Here is a 19,588-nt window from a genome sequence, read left to right as displayed (position 1 = left end):
AGGAAGGGGCCTTAGAACATAAAACATAGAATGTCAGAGCTGGGAGGAGCCTTTGAAATCATCTAGTCCAGTGCTTTTACCCTTGGAAAAATTGTAGCCCAGATTTGGGGAACAGCCTGCCTAAGGTCTCAGAATGAGCTTCCTCTTTCCCTATGTAAACACCTCTGTGAGGATGAGTTGCTGTGGCAGCTTTTCTTCCCAGCTTGCACACCCTTCTTGTTTCAGAAGACCCAACTGTGATGAGCTAACATTTCCATATCACAGCCTTACAGTCTTCAGCTTCTTGACACATATTCGAAGGATTGTCCCAATAAGATCACTAACTGCCCCATGTCCTAGGGTTCTCCTAAGCATCTCAAGGATGAAAAGGGCCTGACTTACATGGGCTGTGTAGTTCCAGGGACCCTAGAATGATTCTTTCTTGTTCAGAGGTGACTAAAATTCTTTCCCTGGACTGAGACAGAGCTTTTCCACAGTTAGATGTGTGATTTAATCTCTAACCTGCTCTAGGTGAGGGAGCACTGGAACTCAGTCTCAGATTTCTTCTCTTAGATAGTAGCTTGAAGGGCAGTAGGGGGGGTGCAGGGGGAAATCTGGTTTGGGAGTGAGTGATCTTCATCTGGTTCTGTCATGGTGTCCATGTGTCATCTTGAACCAAAGTACTCACTCTTTTTAGGCTTTAGTTTCCCGATTTGTAAAATGAAAGAATTAGACTTGGTGGCATCTAAGGTCCAGCTCTCAAACTCAAAGATTCCATGTCCTAATTCTCTTTCTTTGTCAATGGTACTACCATCCTCCCAGTCACTTAGTCTGGACTCCTCAGAGTCACCTTTGACTCTTTCCCATTAACTCCACTCCTTCCAGCCCCCCCAGCCCCACCAACTCACCTCAATTCAGTTACCAAGTCCTGTCAAGTCAAGCATGGTAATAGCAATGGTTCCTTAGAACCAGGAAACCTGTGGCACAAAGTAAGCACCTAATAAATACTTATTGATTAAGTTCAGATCTCAGTCCTGATCCTTACTAGCCGGTCAGTCTTCCTGGGCAAATCTGTCCATCCTAAGTCTTTATCTGGAAATAGGGATAATAATACAGTACTTGTACCACCTACCTCACAATGTAGTACCTCATAGTTGTGAGGAAAGCCAGTGAAAGCCACAAAGTGCTAAAGAAATGGGAACTAATGTTATTAGACAAACTGTCAACTTTAAATGTAATTTCTAAAAAGGATCATTCATTAAGAAAAGCTGAGATGGGCAGAAAGAGAGGGAGAGTGACCCTGACTAGCATAGTTATAAAGAGCCCTTCCTCCCCAAGCATCCCCCACTACACACACACACACATACTTCTCTTTTCCTCTCTTTACCCTTCTACTTCATTCCCTTCACTGTCTCCCTCTTCTCCCCCTTTTATCCTTCCCTCTCTCCTTCCCTCCTTTTTTTCTTCCTCCTTTCTCCCCTCCCTTCCCTCTCCTGCTATCTACCCCTCCTCTCCTATCTCCCCTTCCCTTTCCTTCTCTCCCTCTTCTCTTTCTCCCACCCTCCATCTCCTCTTCTCCTTCCCTCTCTCCATCCTTTTTTCCTTCCCTTTATCTTCCCCTCCTCTCTTTCCTCTTTTCTCTCCCTCCTCTCCTATCTCCCCTTCCCTCTCCTTCTCTCTCTCCCTCTTCTTTGTCTCTCTCTACTCCTCTCCCTTCTTCTCTCCCTCTCTCCCTTCTATCATTCCATTCCTCCCTTTTTTCTCTCCCTCCTCTCTCCTCCCACCTCCTTCTCTTTCTCTCTCTTACTGGCATACCCAGGGAGACTCAGACACACCTACACATTCCCATACACAGAGACAGCTACACAGAGAGTTGGATTCACAGAGCAATGCACATGCTCACCCACATATACAAATACAGAGCAAGATTCACAGGTATATCCACAGACACACACACACACACACATTCCCTCCCCAAAAGGCTCATACACAGACCATACAAAACCCTTACAGCACCTTTTCCTGGGTCCTCCAGAATATGACACAGTTGGGCTCTGTACACATTAGTACAAGAGTCCCCATACAGGAAAAGAAGTCACCAATGGCTTTGTGGTGACAGCTGCTTCTAGGTGAGATTATTTCTTTCCCCCCAAAGCTTATCATAGACAAGCCAAGTATTTTAGCTTCTCTCACATTGATCTGTCAGTCATTTGACAAATATTTACAGGATACTCCCTGGAAGGGGGGTGTTAGGTGTGACAGCAGATAGCATGGCAAGCCAGGAGTCCTGGAAGACTTTGAATTCAAATCTAGCCTTAGACACTTACTAGATGTGTGACCTTGAGCAAGTTACTTAAACTTGATTGCCTCAGTTTCCTCATCTGTAAAATGAGCTGGAAAAGGCAATGGCAAACCACTCCAGTATCTTTGCCTAGGAAACCCCAAATGGGGTTGGGAAGAATCAGACATGCCTGAAACAACTGAACAACAACAACACTCTGTGTACACAGTTAGGTGTGAGATGACTATATTGTAGGGAAGACAGGAGGATCAAACCCAGGAATTCACAAGTTTGGCACCCAGGAAACATAGAACAATACTATATATAGATGGAATGCTAGATAGTGGGGTACAGACAGTAAGTGCTATAGAAAGATGAAGTTGAAAGAGAGCTCTCTTCTGGCTGAGGTGATTGCAAAGGGATTCTTGGAAGTGGTTTAACTTTAGCTAGTCCTTGAAGGATGGAAAGAGGAAGGGAGGGAACAGGCACTTATTAAGTACCTACTCTGTGCCAGGCCCTGTGTTAAGTAAGCACTTTACATATATTATCTCATTTGATCCTCACGACAACTCTATGGTGTTAATGCTATTTTTATCCCAATTTTACAGTTGAGTAAACTGAGGCAGAAAGATGTTAAATGACTTCCCCAAAGTCACCCAGTTAGGAAATGTCTGAGGCTGGATTTGAACTCAGTTCTTCCTGACTCCAGGCCCAGTGCTCTATTCATCATACCACATAACTACCTCCAGCTACTCTGGGCACTATTTGGATATACAGAGAGAAGAGGAGAGAAGAGAAGAGACAGTTGAGAAGTGAGAGGAGGAAAGGGAAGCAGAGGGGCAAGGGAAAGGGAGGGAAATGGAGGGGACATTTCAAATGAGCAAAGGTGGGGTGGTGGGAATAAGCTTAGTGGCCCAGCTGGTGTGGAGGGAATATGATTAAACACAAAACAAAAAAAGAGGGCAAGAGGAATCGGGAGAGGTTAGGTAGTGCCAGATAATAGGAGGCTTTGAAAGCCGGGCAGGAGAATTTAGACTTGATGTGATAGAACATAGGGAGCTATCATATGTTCTTGAGCCAAGATTGAAGTAGTTAAGAGTGTTTTTTAGGGAAAATTCCTCTTGAAACTGTGTAAAAGGCAGATTGGAAGAGGAGAGACTGGAGCCAAGGTGAGGGAGGAGGGAGTCCTCCAGATCCAAACTAAATCGATTTTAGACTGCACAGAGCAAGAGACAATAAGAGAGTTCCATTGCTAAACTACATCTGGAAAATTGTGTTCTTTCCTTGATGCTGCATTTTAGGAAGGACATTCACAAAATATAGCTGGACCAAGAAGGGGTGGGAAGTGGAAGCCGTGACATACAAGGATTGGTTGTAGGAACTAGAGATGTTTTGACTTATAGAAGGAAAGACTTAGGGAGGACATGATCATTCCCTTTAAGTTTATGACTGTTTAAAGGGTCTGCCACGTGGAAATGGGTCTAAATGTGTTTGGCTTGTCTGCGGAGGACAGACATAGGAACCATGGGGGAAAGTTTTAGAGAAAGAGTTTTGATTAGTATAAAAGGAAAAACTTCCTAAAAATCAGAGCTGTACAAAACTAACGTTGACTAAACTGGAACAGAGTGAGGTCCCCATCACTGGAGGGCTTCGGGTAGATGTAGATGACCCCTTGTCAGAGAGGGAGGCAGTGTGGCACAGTGAAATAAGACTGGCTCTGAAGTAAGAGGATATGGGTTCAAACCTCATCTCAAACTCATGGTCTAAGTGACCTTGGGCAGGTCACTTAATCTCCTTGGGCCTCAGTTTCCCTAACTGTAGAATGGTTGGATTAGATTGACCTCTAAGGCTGTCCTAGATGATCTCTGAGGTCAAGTCAACAAGCATTTATTAAGCACCTATTATATGCCAGGTTCTACACTAAACCCTTTGGACACAAAATCCCTTCCAACTCGGGAATACTATAATCCCACTCCACAAAGGGATTTACATCTCTTAATTCATTTGATCCTTACAATGTGAAGTAAATAATGTAGGCATAATTTTTCTCATTTTAGAGGTAAGGAAATGCCCAGAGAGGGGAAATAGTTTACCTAAAGTCATAAAGTCTGGCCTTCTGGCTCCCAGTGTTCATTCCTGTACATACCTATAATTGTGATTGAACATTTCTAACAAAGAAGGCTATCTTGATGCTGGTGCCTCTGAAAGAAGGAGGAGGAGGGATGGGCAGGGAACCGAAGCATATAATTCAGATAGTTCCTTTCAGCAGTGGCCTGGGAGACCAGTGTGGTGCAGGTCCCATAAATTGAAGACAGTAGGCGAAGGCAGAGAAGAGGTATCCCCACTGGGAACCTCTGTTCCCTCACACAAGGTTCCCACTCACCCTTACTCTCTTCTGATGCTTCTCAGTTTCCATGGGAACACCAGGGCACCAGTTGTCAGAGCAGTCTCTGCTGAGTCTGAGTCTGAAGGCAAGGCTGCTTCTCGTAGGTCCCTGGGGACATCTTAGGACCAGCGCTACTCAGGTCTGAACTGCCCTGTGCCAAACAGAAGGGTTTGTGGGAACAGCAGAGGGGACTAGATTTGGAGCCAGATGACAAAGTACTAAATCCTAGTTCTGAGTCTTTCAGCTTGTGTGAACTCTTGAGCAATTTACTTTTTAGGCTTCAATTTTCTCATCTGTAAAATGGGGAAGATATTACACTAAGTGATCTCTGAGGCCCCTTCCCACTCTAAATCTATGATCTAATGTTCCCCCACCTGTAACATTTTGTTATTCTGATTTTACCTACCCCAGAGAAGTATCTCATCCAGATAGAAGCAGCTCTGACAGTAGAATATGTGGCCCCCAACATTCCCCCTGCAGCAAGAACCAGATTAAAATGTAATTGGGAAATGTTTAACAAAAAAATACAAATAAAACAGAGATTAAAAAAAAAAGTAGTGACCCCTGGCACCCCAACCAAGGAAGAAGAAAACCCCACCCCTAGTACTCTGTACCTCTCTTGTGCACTTATATTTGATTTTGTATTGTAATTATCCCTGTACCTGCCTTATCCTCATGGGCTAGACTCTTAGCTCCTTGAGGGGAGAAACATGCCTTGTTCTTTTTTTTATCTCCTATTGTGCCAAGCACACAATAAATGTGTGTAGAATAAAATGAATAAAAGAGTCATTGTTAACTGCTTTTATATGTTCAGCACTGTGTTAGGCACTGGTTGGTAGAGTAGTCATTAACGGACTGGCCCAACTCTCTCATTTTACAAAGGAGGAAGATGAGGCCCAAAGAATTGGGGTGACTTGGCTACAGCCACGTATGAGCCACGGAGCTAAGATTTACACTGAAGTCTCCTTAGTTCCTGACACAATGTTCTGGACATGACTATGTCTTTAGGACCATCCTAAGAGTCCCCAAGAGTGATGCGATCCCTTTCAGAGTCTAATACTTCTCAGCCTTTCCTACCACACATAGCACAGGGACGTGCCCCGTAGGAAGCCCAGTTCAAACTTGCTAGCTGATTTGGTCATCCTCAGCAACAACAACAAAAACGATTGATTTGAGCAGCTCCGTGGGCACCAGGAGTGCAGAACTGAATTTCTATGACTCTAATTTTAGGTGCTTTAGAAGAAATAACTATGGTACAGTGAAGAAAGTCAGAAGACCTGAATTTAAATCCTAGTTTTGCCGCTTCCCACCTGTATGACCACTGACAAGTTATTTAACTTCTTCTCTGGGCCTCACTTTCCTTGTCTGTAAAATGAAGGGATTGGTTGGGGTGATCTCTAAAGTCCCCCCCTTCCCCGCTCTAGGACCTGTGAACCTGGTAGGGGAGGATGGAAGAGGTTGGATTTTTTTTTTTTTTTTTACTGAGCTTCCATGACCCAAGGTTCTATTTCCCTGATAAGACAAGAACTCATTCTGGCAACCTCCAGGATCTCTGCCTCTTATGTGGCTTCTCCACTCTTCAGTGTAGTGTCAGGGGGAGGGAGCCCTGGACAAGAGTCAATGGATCGGGATTCAAGTCCAGGCTATGACAAAAATCCTCTGGGTGAACCTAGGCAATTGATCTGGGCTCTTTGGGCTCAGGCTCCTCTGTAAAGTGAGTTTTGAACTAGACGGTCTGGTAACTTCCAGCTTTGGTTTTTTTGTGTGTGGTTTTTTTCTGGGGGGGGGGCGGTTTGCATATGATTCCTGTGACAGGAAATTCAGCAGTCAGAAGAACAGAGAACTCTCTATTCAAATCAGAAAGGGCCCTCTGGCCAAAAGTTGATTATCAAATTATGTCCTCCGAGCTTTGAAAGAAATGTGTATATTTCATGCTCATAAATTCTCCAGCTCAGGCTGTGCAGACGGTAGCATTGCCTGTGGCTTTGGCATTTGGGAGAGGGTAAATTGCTGTAAACAAGATCTCTAATGCAAAGTTGCTGTGATAAACCTTTAATTACTCTTCCCAATCATTGGCACACAGAATCTTAGAGTTGGAAGTTGTCTCAGAGACTGTTTGTCCAAACTATGCCTGAATATAATTCTCTTCCTCAATATATCTGGCTTCAACTTGAAGACCTCCAGTGAGACAGGGAGCCAATTGCCTGCCACAGCAGCCTGTTTCACCTTGAGGAAGCTTTTCCTCCCACAGACTTGCACCCACAGCACCCAGTTCTGTGAGTCTGATCTCTCTTTCACATGATAAATTTGAGGCTCTTCCTGAAGAGGAGGAAACTGACATGGAGGAAGGAATTACTAGTCTTCCAAGGAATGACAGAGTAGAACCACAGAAGTGATAAGGTGAAAAATGATTAGGGACTTCTTGCTTAGAGGTACTGAGGTACCTATATGTCAACCTGATAACAACAGAGGTATTGTTTTCCTAGGTTATGTAGTTAAGACACTTGGCCAAGATGTAACAGGCCCTCCTAAGACTTGCCAACATGGCTAACTAGTATACACTTCTTTGATTCATGTGGTCACATATAACACTGCCAGAAGGAACCCAGAAAATATTGCCAAAAATGACAAAGTCTTAGACAAGAAACTGAAGACCACAGAGCTACAGGTTGTTGTTTTGGTTTTGGTTTTTTTCCCCTCACTATTGCCCATTAAAGGCAAGAGATGAAAATGTGGAACTCAAAATTTTGTAAAAATGAATGCTAAAATTGTCTTTACACATAATTGGGAAACAATAAAATACTATTTTTTAAAAGGCAAGAGATCTAGAAAAAATGAATTCAAGTAGTGAACAGCTGGCTAAAAAGGTGATGCCTGAGAATAAGATTTGGATTTCTGGACCGCAGATTAAAAACCTAGGAACAGATGACAGACGCTCAAGAATGAAATCGTTTCAATGGTGATGGAAAATAAGAATTGTCTGAAGACTCTGTAGAGGTTGTAGGAGTGCCAGGGCAGTGAGAACTACAGTGTCTTAATAAAAATAACTTTTTTTGAGGGAATAAATTCATGCTTCCAGCAGCAGGTGGAATCCTTTGCAAGACTCCCACAAAATAGCCACACTCCTTGGAGAAGGATGATAGTCTGTTTGGTTTCCATGGAGTCCCCCACTTTCTGAGTAAAGCCAGTGCATTATTCATACAGTGCAAATCCAATGAGAAGAGATTTATTTTCTCAGCAAGCTCCAAAGCATGTTTACTTTGTCAGTGAATCTAAACCATAGGATGGTTATGACCAAGGCTTGAGGAGATTATGGGAGACTGAGATAGAGGGGAACTAGCTTGAATGGCCCTGAAAGCATCCCCAATTCTCTTCCTGGAGATGAGAGAGGGAACTATTGAGCACTCTGTTAGTTTAGGGGCCTCTCTGAGACCTTAGCATCATAGGTATTTTTGTGTGGTGAGTGAAATAAAAGCTACCCCATACTCAATACTCATATTGAACACTGAATACATATGCTGGAATGGCGATCACATTTTGGAAGACCTTAGTTGTGAGCCTTTGTTTGTAAGTTGTAAGCTTTATTTCAGAGATTTATTTAGAGTTTTTATTTATTTAGAGTTCTATTTACTCTGGGCTATGGGCAGAGACAGAGAAAGAGAAATTGACGTCACGTGAGCCCGAGTTCTATAAAGGGCCTTGAACCATGTACAATGTAAGCAATTAGACATTAGTCAGGAGCGACAAGAAATGTCTAAAATCAAGTCACATTGAGGTTTCTGACAGAGATATTATCTTTGGTAAGCAGGAAAATGGATTTAAAAATACACTAAAATCTGAGGGTTCTACTATCTTGCTAGCTGTTCCGTGTTCTGTGAGCTTGGTTCCTGGGAAGCTGGGTTTTGGTGGTTGTGGTGAGGGATGTCCTCTGGGAGAAAAAATGTCTGTTACAATGATGGCTCTGAGAGCTAACAGACTCTTCACAAGTGGAAGGAGAAAAGCCAATCTGCTAAGAGTTTTGACAAAGTATGTGGGATCTTTACCTTCCCAAAAGGGGCATACCTTAAGCGCCTGAACTTTCAGCTAAAAGAAAGATGGCAGAGCCCACTGTTTCTATTATGGGGAAGAGGCAGTATCTCAGCTGTTGAGTCCAGCTGAAGGTAGAATCTGGAAATAATTTCCCCAGTGAAAACATACTTGGCAGCATCCAGCAGTGACCACAGACCAGCAGAGCACTGTCAAGTAAGGGCCTTGGGAGCCCAGCAGGAAACAATGCCCAGAAGAGACCAGACTTCATGCCCACACCCAGAAGAGACTACTTCTCGGCAGAGCAGAACAAGGATACTGGGCCTGTCATCCCGAAGTCTCCACCTATGCACATTGGCCACATGTATTCTCTATTTGTGTGCCCTGGCTACATGTGTTTCCTAAGTGTGTGTTCCTTCATATGTATGCCCTTCACGTGTCTATTTCTCCCTCTAGTGGTATATGCAATTGAGGAAGATTATATACACCAGGTTCATGGAGGAAATGTTCTGGTGTGACTTTTCTTATTATAATGGTACATTAAATTCCCTCTATTGAAACAGACGATCAACTGTTCTGTAACTTATAATCTGATAGTTTCCTAGGTAGTTGGGGGAGGGAATCACCTGACCAGTATATGTTGAACCCAGTTGACCTTGACTGAGATGGCCTTCTATCCACTGGGTCAATTGCTTCTCAGAACTTACATGTACACCTGCGAGATTTCATCTCTTACCCCTAACCAGTTTTGGCTTGACCATAACTTCTTGGAACCTGATTTCATCTAATAATATGTTATCCATCCCTCCTAGCTTTGTGTACATGGTAAATTTGCTTATCTGCGTCTAGACCATTCTGCATTTCAGCTGGGAACTGAGCCAGGTGATCTCACAAAGTTCCCTCAATCTCTTGGAAAGCATGTTCTTGGGATTTTCATCCCCTAAGCAATGAGACTGTGGGCACAGATAGCACTTTTCTCTCATGGTTCCCCCCAGACAGGAGGCAGCTCTCAGCAGCAGCCCCTCTCCTGGAGCAACCCCACTGACCACTGCTCCCTTTCTGTGCCCAGGGTCAACACTACGAAGAGGAGAAAAGGGCCCTGAGCCATGAGATTGTAGCCCTCAACAACCACCTCCTAGAAGCCAAGGTGACAATAGATAAGTTGTCAGAGGACAATGTAAGTATTGATTTGAGAACCCTTCCCCAGGTACCCAGGGTAGCTGTGGGGAAATCCATTGTATTTACTCCTCCCACACACAGACACTCTTTAATGGTTGATTTTCTAAGTCTGCCCAGTCCTTGCAAGGTGAGGAAATTGAGGGAAGGGAGCTCAAGATTTGGGCTGTGGGAGGAAGTTTCTAACTCTCAGGAACAGTAAGGAAATTCTCATTTGGTGAAGTTCCATGACCGCTCATGGGGCATGAAAGGGTTAACTCTCACAACACAGTTCCAAGAGCACATCTAGGCCACGGCAGAAAATGTTCTCATTACAGCTATTCTAGTTTTGGGGGATGTTGTCCTGGAACAGACCCCAGAGTGAAGGAAAGAAAAAAAAGTTTCAAGTTCAGCAGAAAGAATATTTATTGAGATAGAATGGTTTTTCTAACTGCAAAGTGATTGCCCTGTCTTAGCCTTCCACCCCTTCAAAATGACTGTCATTACCATAATTCAGAGCTGGCCTTGCCCATGGGTAGAATGGACAGTTAACTATCTACAGAGTGATTTCTAGGACACCAACAACGTCCTGATAGCCAAGAAAATCTCTCCCTACATTCTAGCAGGTGCCCAGATAGCTGCCATTAAGGTTTCATCCTTTTAACTGAAGACTGGGACCCCTGTTGCAGGGAAGCTCCATGTTGTATTCATAGGATTTGAAGGAAGTTCATGGAATGTTAGAGCTGGAAGGGACTTTAGAGCTCATCTAGTCCTAGTTTTACAGAAAGGAATCAAAGATCCAAGGGAGTAAATGTGACTTTGAACCTAGGTTCTCTGGATCCAGATTCATTGCTCTTTTCACCATATCACACTATATTCAGAGAACCCGTTGTAATTTCTTTTCAGGTTTTGATATTCAAGTGTACATGAAGGATCTAGGAGCAGATTTGGAATGAAGTGGGGGTGGAGATAACAGTGGGCAAAGAGGTCAAGTTTTACCAGCTACATGGGGAGAAGGGAAGAGGAGAAAGGGACATGGGATAGGTGAGGTGACCTCAAGACACCAATGTGGCTGCTTGGCAGTGTTCCCAAGGGATGGTGCTGCCTGATGGATGCCCTTATTGTCCAAGGGTCAAATCTGGCATACCAAGTCCAGTGCCCTCTGGACTATGGTGGGACCATCAAGCCTTGAAATAAGGAATGAGCTTTGGATGGAGTTTGCTTCCATAGCAACTATGGGGGGGGGGGGGCTGAGCCATCGCCAGGGGTGGCTCTCCATCCAAGCCCATCAAACAGCTATGTGAGGGTAACAGCCAAAACTATGTGCACATGCAACAGAGATTTTTAAAATCTATCTTTAAATTTAATAGTTGGTGTTCCTACTGTTTGCATCTGTTTTCCCAGCACCCAGAAGACTGATAGTTACATATAGATTCACCAGCTTAGATCTGGTTGATATTAAAGTCAGTTTTTCCCCTATTTATTTCCTCCCCAATATTCTCATCTGTCAACTTTTATACAATAATAATAATAATAATAGTAATAGAGATACAATAATAGCTCATATATTTCTATAGCATTTCCTGGTGTAAGGAATGCTTTCCTCACAACAGATCTGTCAGGCATAGGTCTAGCAGGTTGTCTAAGTATTATTTCATCCATTTTACAAAGGAAGAAATAGAAACTCAGAGAGGTGTTGACTTATCCAAAACTATTTATGGCAAGTAAATATCATTATCAGGACTTGAATCCATGGCCTTCTGAATCTAAGTCCAAATTCAATGTCCTTGGATGTGACTTCCTTGGCATGGTATGAGATAGGAATAGGGAGTGACCCTTCACTCAGCCCAATAATGACACTTCTAAACCCTGCTGACAACAGGAGAGGTCGCCTCTCACAGAAACACAAACACATCTGGCTCTTTTCCCTTCCCATGTTGCTTCTGCTGAGCATATTCCTCAAGTCATTTTTAGAAAGAACCCAGAATAATTTGGAAACACCCACATTCTCTATCCCACCTCCCCCCAGAACCAAGAGGAGAAAGCACCTCATTCTTGGGAATCCGCTAGCTGGGTTTGTGTGGCACAGGGATGTTAGAGAGAAGAATTTTCCTCAAAAATTAGACTGGAGAGAGAATCTCTGAGGTCACTTCCAAATTGGTGATTTTGTAAGTCTGAGATCTCAAAGTTAGGGAAGAGGAAATGCTGATTCTATGGCCCATGGCAGGGCCTTTAAAAGCAGAGGATTTAGACCTCCATTGTCTGAACTTGAGCAGAGGAGAGCCTGGGACAGACTCTGCCAGCCTGACCTAGAAGGTCATGGGCACCCAGGGAGAGACATGTTCCTTTGGGTGCTACAGAGGGAGTAACTGGGATGCCGCAACCCCAGGGAGACCAGAAAGGCACACGTCTCAGCCTACAAGAGATTCCAGGAGACATACCTAAACTGACCCTTGGTCAGCTTTCTGGAACAGCCTGGTTCTCTTGCCTCCTCTATTCCCCCCACATACTTCTTTGCCTTTCTCCTGCTGTTTCTCCTAGCTGCCCCTAGGTCTTTGATACACTGTTATTGCAATGCAGTGGTTCTCCTGGGTCTCTTGATCTTTGCCCTATTTGGATATCCTTTGGGAGCCAGTGAGGTATAGTGGGAAAGTGCACTGGACTTGACATCAGAGGACCTGGGTTCCAATCCCAGTTTTCCTCCTTACTCTCTGTATAACCTTGGGCACTTCCCCTCCCTTGGCCTCAGTTTCCTCTTCTATAAAATGAGACTAGACCAGATGACCTCTGAGATCCCTTGTAGTTCTAAATCATATGAGATAACAATTCCTCCTGAATCCTTTTCAGAACATATAAGTCCAGTGTGCAAAGGGACTCTAGAACATATAAGTTCAAAGTATAAAGGAATCTTAGAACATAAAATGTTGAGAGTTCATAAAAGTACAAAGGGACTTTAGAACATAAAATGTTAAAGCTCGAAGAAAACTTAGACATTAGCTAGCACAACTCCTTCATTGAACAAAATTAATAAAGACATGGAAGGGGAAGAACTTGCCCAAGGTCTCACATAATGAGTATAAAACAAAATTAGTTGTATTTTTTTCTGGGTTAAATCTTCCAATTATTAATCACGTTGCTTTCTTTAAAAAAAAAAAAAACATTTTTTTCCACACTACAAAGAATTCCCCTGTACTCTGGGAAAGCCAAGTTCCAGTGCTGAGCCCAAGAGCAGAGGAAATCCACCATGGGCTGTTCCCTTCCCAGGAGCCTTACTCTCATTGGTCACTACCAACAGTGGGCCATCTTGAGCCCCATGTGCCAATCAGCCTTCTCTTGTTTTTTTAGGAGCTCTATAGGAAGGACTGCAATCTAGCCGCTCAGCTGCTTCAGTGCAGCAAGACCTACGACAGGTCCCACCCGGTGTCGGAGGTAACGTGACCAACCTTTGTGCCTTTGCCTGGGCTGTGGGCACTGTGTGGTACCTCCCTGGGCTCTGACCCCAGCCAGACCCGGCATCTGGTGGAGGTGGGGGGGTTAGGAGAGGGGAGTTCAGATAGAGCAGGCTGCCATGGAAGGGGCAGGGTAGAGGGCTAAGGGCAGATAACCCGGCATGGGGGAAACTTTGAGGGTCCTGATTCTCCTTTTCCTTAACTGACACCAATACCTAAAGAAGGGGAAAACAGTGGAAGTCAAGCCCCAGGTACAATTCCGGGTCTCTTGAAAGACCTTTATTGGTCCTATAAGGGGGCTAAGACTTCTCCTGAAATCAAGCTTCCTATAAAATCCTCCTTCTACCTGGGAGTATTAAATTCCTAATCCAGTTGGTCTCAAATAACCAAGGCTGGGGCAGACAGATCCTGAAGTAGTAACCATTTGTTATTTTTATTATAAGTGTTTCATTATTAGAATCATTATTAATGATCTAGGACAGATGTGTCAAACAATGGACTGCTGAGTGTGGCCAAAATCAGATTAAAATGTAATTGGGAAATACTTAACTAAATAAATAAAAATACAACATGGACAATGTTTGTTTGTAGTTTTCTAAGTCGTTTCTAAGTAATCTGCAGGTACCATTTCTGTTTGAGTTTGGTACCATTGGTCTAGGAGGGGACAGACTATCAGAAACAACCACAATAATTAAAGTGCTCCTCAGATGCCTCAGTCTGTGCTGTGCAGTTGTTCCTAGGCCCCTGAAGGCTAGAACTAGTGAGCTCTAATAAGACCTGCCAAGGTGAAAAGGCTCCCACTATGACTTTAGTGACACAGGATGTGTCTGTTGTCCAAGGATAGAGCCATAAGTAATAGAGCCATGATTTGAACTCATGTTTTCTGACTTCAAAGTCAGGGCTTCACTACTCTCTATACTAAGCTGTTGTCAAACCAAAAATGGGATTGATTATTTTAGGTCTTAGGCCCTCTAGTCGAGGAAAATGGCACCCAAGTAATTTTCCTTGGATTGAGCTGGGCCTAAAGAACAGGGCTTCTCTGGAGTAGCCTGGTACCTCCTCTCTAAGAAGCCCTGGGCCTTCCTCCCCTCACACTGCTTCTTCCCTCAGCTAAGTGTGGGGCCATCAGTAGCCTGATTCATGAAAATTAGGAAGTCACTTTGACCAAAGTGGGATTGTCCTGTTCAATGGCCTCTCCCTCCCCACTTAACTCTCAATGCACCCACCTTCTAGGAACCTCTGCCACACATTCCTTACCTCATCCCACTCCCCTCAGTCTTCTTGTCATCTCATTCCCCTCCCACCAATCTACTACATCTGTGCTATCCCCCTCTCCCTCCATCCCTTCCCCTCTCATCTCCTATTGCCCACCTCTACTATCCTACTAACCTGTTAGTCCAAACTAAACCCTACAGCAGCAATTCTCCACTTTTGATAATGTCATAATCAAATTTCTGAGAATAAACAAGCAAGGCAACATTAATGAAGTATCTACCATGTGTCAGTCATTGTGCTAAATGGCTGAAGATATAAAGGCAGAAAAACAGAATATATATATATGTATATGTATGTATATATATATACACACAGTAAGTGTATATATGTGCATGTGTGTATATATGTGCATATATATACATATATAATGTGTGTATACACATATGTATACATATATGTATACATGCATTAATACTTCAAGAATTGTCCTTTCCTCTGCCATCCATTCTTTGCTGACACAGATCACAACCCCCACCATGCCTTACTAGATGGTTTCATAGGCTGCTGTAATCAACATAATTCATCCCACCTTTTTAAATTTTTCATCATTGTTATTATCATCATCATTGGAGGGACATCATGACATAGTAGATAAGAGAATTGGCCTCAAAGCCAGGAAGACTCGGGTTCAAATCCTGTTGGCTCTGTGACTTTAAGCAAATCTCTTAACCTCTCAGTACTCCAGGCCACTCTTTTAAGACTATGTAACTCGCAGAAAAGGTACTATTCTGCACTGGCAGAGGGAATTCCTTCACCTGGGAGTTCCCTATACCAGTGATATCACAGGTCTATTCTCTAGCCCTCATCACCAGAAGACTAGTTTTGGACCAAACTTTTAACTGTCAATTATAAGGTAATGAATAGATTGCACTCTGTTTCAGGAGAGGGAAATCACAAATTCTTGAAGTATTAAAAAGCAATAGCTCATGCTTCTCTTAACATTTTCAGCTTGACAAACTACTGTCTTAGCAACAACCCTGTGGGGCAGGGTGATGCCCATTTTACAGATAATGAACCTGAGGTTCATAGAAGACTTACTCAGGGTCACCCAGCTAGTACACAGCAGAGCCTGGATTCAAACCCCTGATGTCACAACCACCAGGCTAGTGTTCTTTCTGATAAATCAAGCTGTTGGGGACATCTGGGAAAGAGCACACATAAAGCACTGACAAATAGATCAAACAGTAGTGTGGTGATTGCAGGTGCCTACCCCACATCACACACACACACACACACACACACACATACACACACACACACACACACACACACATACACACACATGCACACACCTGGGGTGTTGCAGGCACAATTCTCTTGATTTCATCTTTGGTAGTGAGGCCGTCAGTCTCATTTCACTTGTCTTTAATCTTTGTTGCATCTGTAGCTGCTGTGTCTAATATTGCTGCTGGCAGAGCCTGCTCCTGGCTGTGGTGTCAGCAATATTACCTGCCTTATTTCAGGTGGAGGTGATGGGGGAGGGGAATAGGGGCAGTAGGGATGGGATGAGAGTTTGGCCTCCAGGGTATCCAAGAGCTGGGGGATGAGGTGTGTCTAGGAAAGAGCTGGGGGCAGTGAGTAGAGGGGAATCTTTAAAGGGCTCTGTGATGCCCTAGCTATATTGGGGCAGAGAAAGAGTAGGGAAGGTGAATGAATGAATGAATAAAAAGCACTTAAGTATCTGTATGACAAGCACCAAGCTACATGTTGCAGGTAAAGACTAGATTTTGTACATTAATAGAAGTTAGAGTTAGAAACAGACCTTGGAATCATAGAAAATGTATCAATGATGGAAGGGGGCTTAGAGATCATCTAGTTCAACACTGTCATTTTAAAGATGGCAAAACTAAGACCCGGAGAAGGGAAGAAACAAGGTGTCTCAACAAGTCCCTGGCAGAGCCCAGGTCTCCCGACTCCTGACATTTATGTTCCTGTCTAACAGTATTCTGGGTTTTTGTTTTATTTTTTAATATTTCCATGCTATTGGTGAAGGTTAGATTCCTCTGGTGGTAGTGGGATGAAAGGGAGACAGGAGGAGAAAGGAACATTTTTCTTGAAATCTAGGTCTAGTTCCAGAGCCACCCCAGAAGTGTCCAATGGCTTTCAGTTTTAGATAGAACTGCCGAATGATCCTCACCATGCCCCCATACTGTTTTATGAGCATTACCCGGCAGTTTGTATCTTGGCCACGTTGGCCTGGTTGGATGTTGAAACCGACTTTGACCCTTATCTTCTCCCTCTCTCCCCTCCCTGCTTCACCACCCTGTGTTCCAGCTGCCATCTGACTTTCAGGAGCGGGTCAGCCTCCACATGGAAAAACATGGCTGTGGCCTGCCGGCCCCCCTCTGCCACCCATCCTTTGCTGATACCATCCCCACGTGCGTCATTTCCCAGGTCCTGGACAAGCCTGACCCCAGCAGCCTGTCCTCCCACCTGTCCAATGCCTCCGCCAGGGACCTGGCCTTCCGGGAGGCGGCCGAGAAAGCCAGCCCTCGGACCCAGTTCAAGTCAGACATCTACTGCAGCGACACAGCCCTCTACTGCCCCGAGGAACGCCGGAGGGACCGCCGGCCAAGCATGGACACGCAGGTGAAGGACGTGGGCTTTCTCCGGGCCCAGCACTCCACTGAAAGCACAGCTGAGGAGGACGGTTTCCACTCCAGCTTCTCCCACGAGGCCTTCCCTGAGTACGTGGCCTCTCTGCCCACCTCAAGCTCCTACTCCAGCTTCAGTGTGACCTCGGAGGAAAAGGAACATGCCCAGGCCAGCACTCTGACAGCTTCTCAACAGGCGATCTATCTGAATAGCCGGGATGAGATCTTCAACAGGCAGGCGACAGCGGCCTACGAGCGGCCCTGCAGCCCGTGCTTTGCCACAGTCCAGGCCCCGCAGCATGTGGAGCTAGGCCCAGAGGGTCAGGTCACACCCCCCTTTGTCAGGACGCTGTCCCCATACACCGGGGACCCCTTCCGCTTCCCTGCCACCCTGGAGGCCCAGCAGGCCCTGGTGGCCCAGAAGCTTCGCAGTGAGAGTCGCAGTACCCACCGCTCTGACGAGGAGCTGCCAGGCCGGTGGCGGCCTCTGACCGTCGAGGACATCGGTGCCTACTCCTATCCCGAGGCTGGCCGCATCTCCCCCCACAGCTTCCCTGAGCAGTACTTCACTGGCAGCCCTGGCAAGAAGGCAGACAGCCGGGCCAGTCCCATCTACCCGAGCTATAAGGCAGACAGTTTCTCAGAGGGAGACGATCTCTCCCAGGGCCAGCTGGTCGACTCCTGCTTCCTTCCTGAGGACAGCAACATGAGTCTGAACATAAGCCCTGGCCGCCCACCAGACCAGCTGCCTGCCTATGCCCCCAGTGAGACAGGTAGCGAGAGGCTCACAGTTCAGATGTGTGGGGATGGCAGGGCAAGCCCTGCCCCTGAGGGAAGTCCCAGACTGGGTGGCAGCTATGCCAATGTGAGCCCTGCAAGCTCAGCTGGATCTCTGGAGCCAAGTTCCATGGAAGCATCCCCAGAAATCCACCTGTCTTCCAAGGAGCCAGGCCTCCACCCATCCATCCATAGCAAACAGCAACAGTTCCAACGGACTCCGAGTACCGGCCTGAGCCGGAAGGACAGTCTGACCAAAGCACAGTTCTACGGGACCCTCCTCAACTGAGCCTCCCTCAGAATGCAATAAGGATCACACATGGAACACTTGGGCCACAAATACCAGAGTCCAGCAAGAGACAGAGAGAGAGAGAGAGAGAGAGAGAGAAAGAGAGAACATTATCTCCTCTTCCCCACCCCCACCCATGTGCCCCTGGGGATAAAACGTTTGCAGCACCAAGAGCATTTTTTTCACACAAACATCTTTTCCACCTATGAGATGAACCCCCCTTTTATAGATCTAAACTATTTTTATAAAGAAAAGTGGTATTTATTAATACACAGCCTCCAGCTCTCAGGACAGTGAGCTGTCTTTTCCCTTTTGAGTGCATTTTCAAACAAAAATCTCCTTTATTTTTCTGCATGAGGGCCACTTGTGCCTACCTCTAGGAGGGAAAGGATGGAGCCACTGTGGTAGAGAAACACACACACACACACACACACACACACACACACCCTGAGATAGAAATTTCCACAAACCACAGAACAAAGCAATCCCAGGAACTGTCCTGAGTAAAACTTGAAAGGAAAGGGAATTGAAAAGGGCAGGGCAGGGGGGGAGGGGAGAGTCTATTTTTAAAAGTATAGAAGAGACAAGCCCCAAGGTCTTTCATAATATTCTATTTCTGAGTAAAACCTGACTGCACAAAGTGAGGCAGGTGTTTTGTTCTCCCAGCCCATTGTGTTTCTGCTTTCCTACTCTCAGTTGTCTACTACCTCAAATATAATTGAGGTGTTCTTTGTCACCTATTTTCCATAGGCTTGCGTTTATATCGTCCTTGATGCATGCAGTGTCCCAATTAGTACTGTATTTTGCATTACTTAATAAAAGAAACTGGTGGACATAGTTTGAGGTGTCTGGTTTTTGGCCTCATGAAAGCTTATCCCAGGGAAATAAGATTATTAGCATTGGCCTATCCAACTTATCCCCCTCAAAAACAACAATAAGGACCAGGTGGGAAGAGAGATACCACTGTGTGGAATGGGGTGGGCAGGAAAGAGCTACCTCCCAATGAATGCAGAGAGAAAACTGAGCCCAAAGGCAGAATGGGATGGGGATTCTGAACACAGATGGGGTACAGGGGGTAAAGACTTGTTCATTCTGTAGTTGTTTATTAAGCATCTACTATATGCAGCTAGGTGGTACCTAGATAGAGATAGTAGATAGAGTACCAGTCCTGACGTCAGGAAGACTCATCTTCCTCAGTTCAAATCTGGCCTCAAACATATACTAGCTATGTGATCTTGGGCAAGTCACTTAATCTTGTTTTCCTCAGTTTCTCATCTGTAAAATAAGCTGAAGAAGGAAATAGCAAACCACTCTAGTATCTTTGCTAAGAAAACCCCAAACGGGCTCATGAAGAGTTGAGCATGATGAAAACTACTG

At 44.9% G+C, this 19,588-nt stretch overlaps 1 protein-coding gene across 2 annotated transcripts in view; it reads left to right on the top strand.

Moving 5' to 3' along the window:
• The window catches only part of BEGAIN (brain enriched guanylate kinase associated), a 182,460-nt gene extending 163,689 nt beyond the window's left edge, over window positions 1–18,771 (top strand). The window contains exons 5-7 of one of the 2 annotated variants that reach the window (XM_027849270.1): window positions 9,742–9,849; window positions 13,173–13,256; window positions 16,826–18,771. In XM_027849270.1, the coding sequence (XP_027705071.1) occupies window positions 9,742–9,849; window positions 13,173–13,256; window positions 16,826–18,211 (1,578 nt within the window). In that variant the 3' untranslated portion in view covers window positions 18,212–18,771. The remainder of the gene's footprint in view (window positions 1–9,741; window positions 9,850–13,172; window positions 13,257–16,825) is intronic. The other variant, XM_027849271.1, reaches the window with a different exon arrangement.
• Window positions 18,772–19,588: the final 817 nt, after the last annotated feature.

Source organism: Vombatus ursinus, unplaced genomic scaffold, assembly GCF_900497805.2.
Source record: "Vombatus ursinus unplaced genomic scaffold, bare-nosed wombat genome assembly UNPS02007284.1, whole genome shotgun sequence".
NCBI lineage: Eukaryota > Metazoa > Chordata > Mammalia > Diprotodontia > Vombatidae > Vombatus > Vombatus ursinus.
Note: the sequence above shows the minus strand (reverse complement) of the source record. Positions and strands in the feature narration are given on the sequence as shown.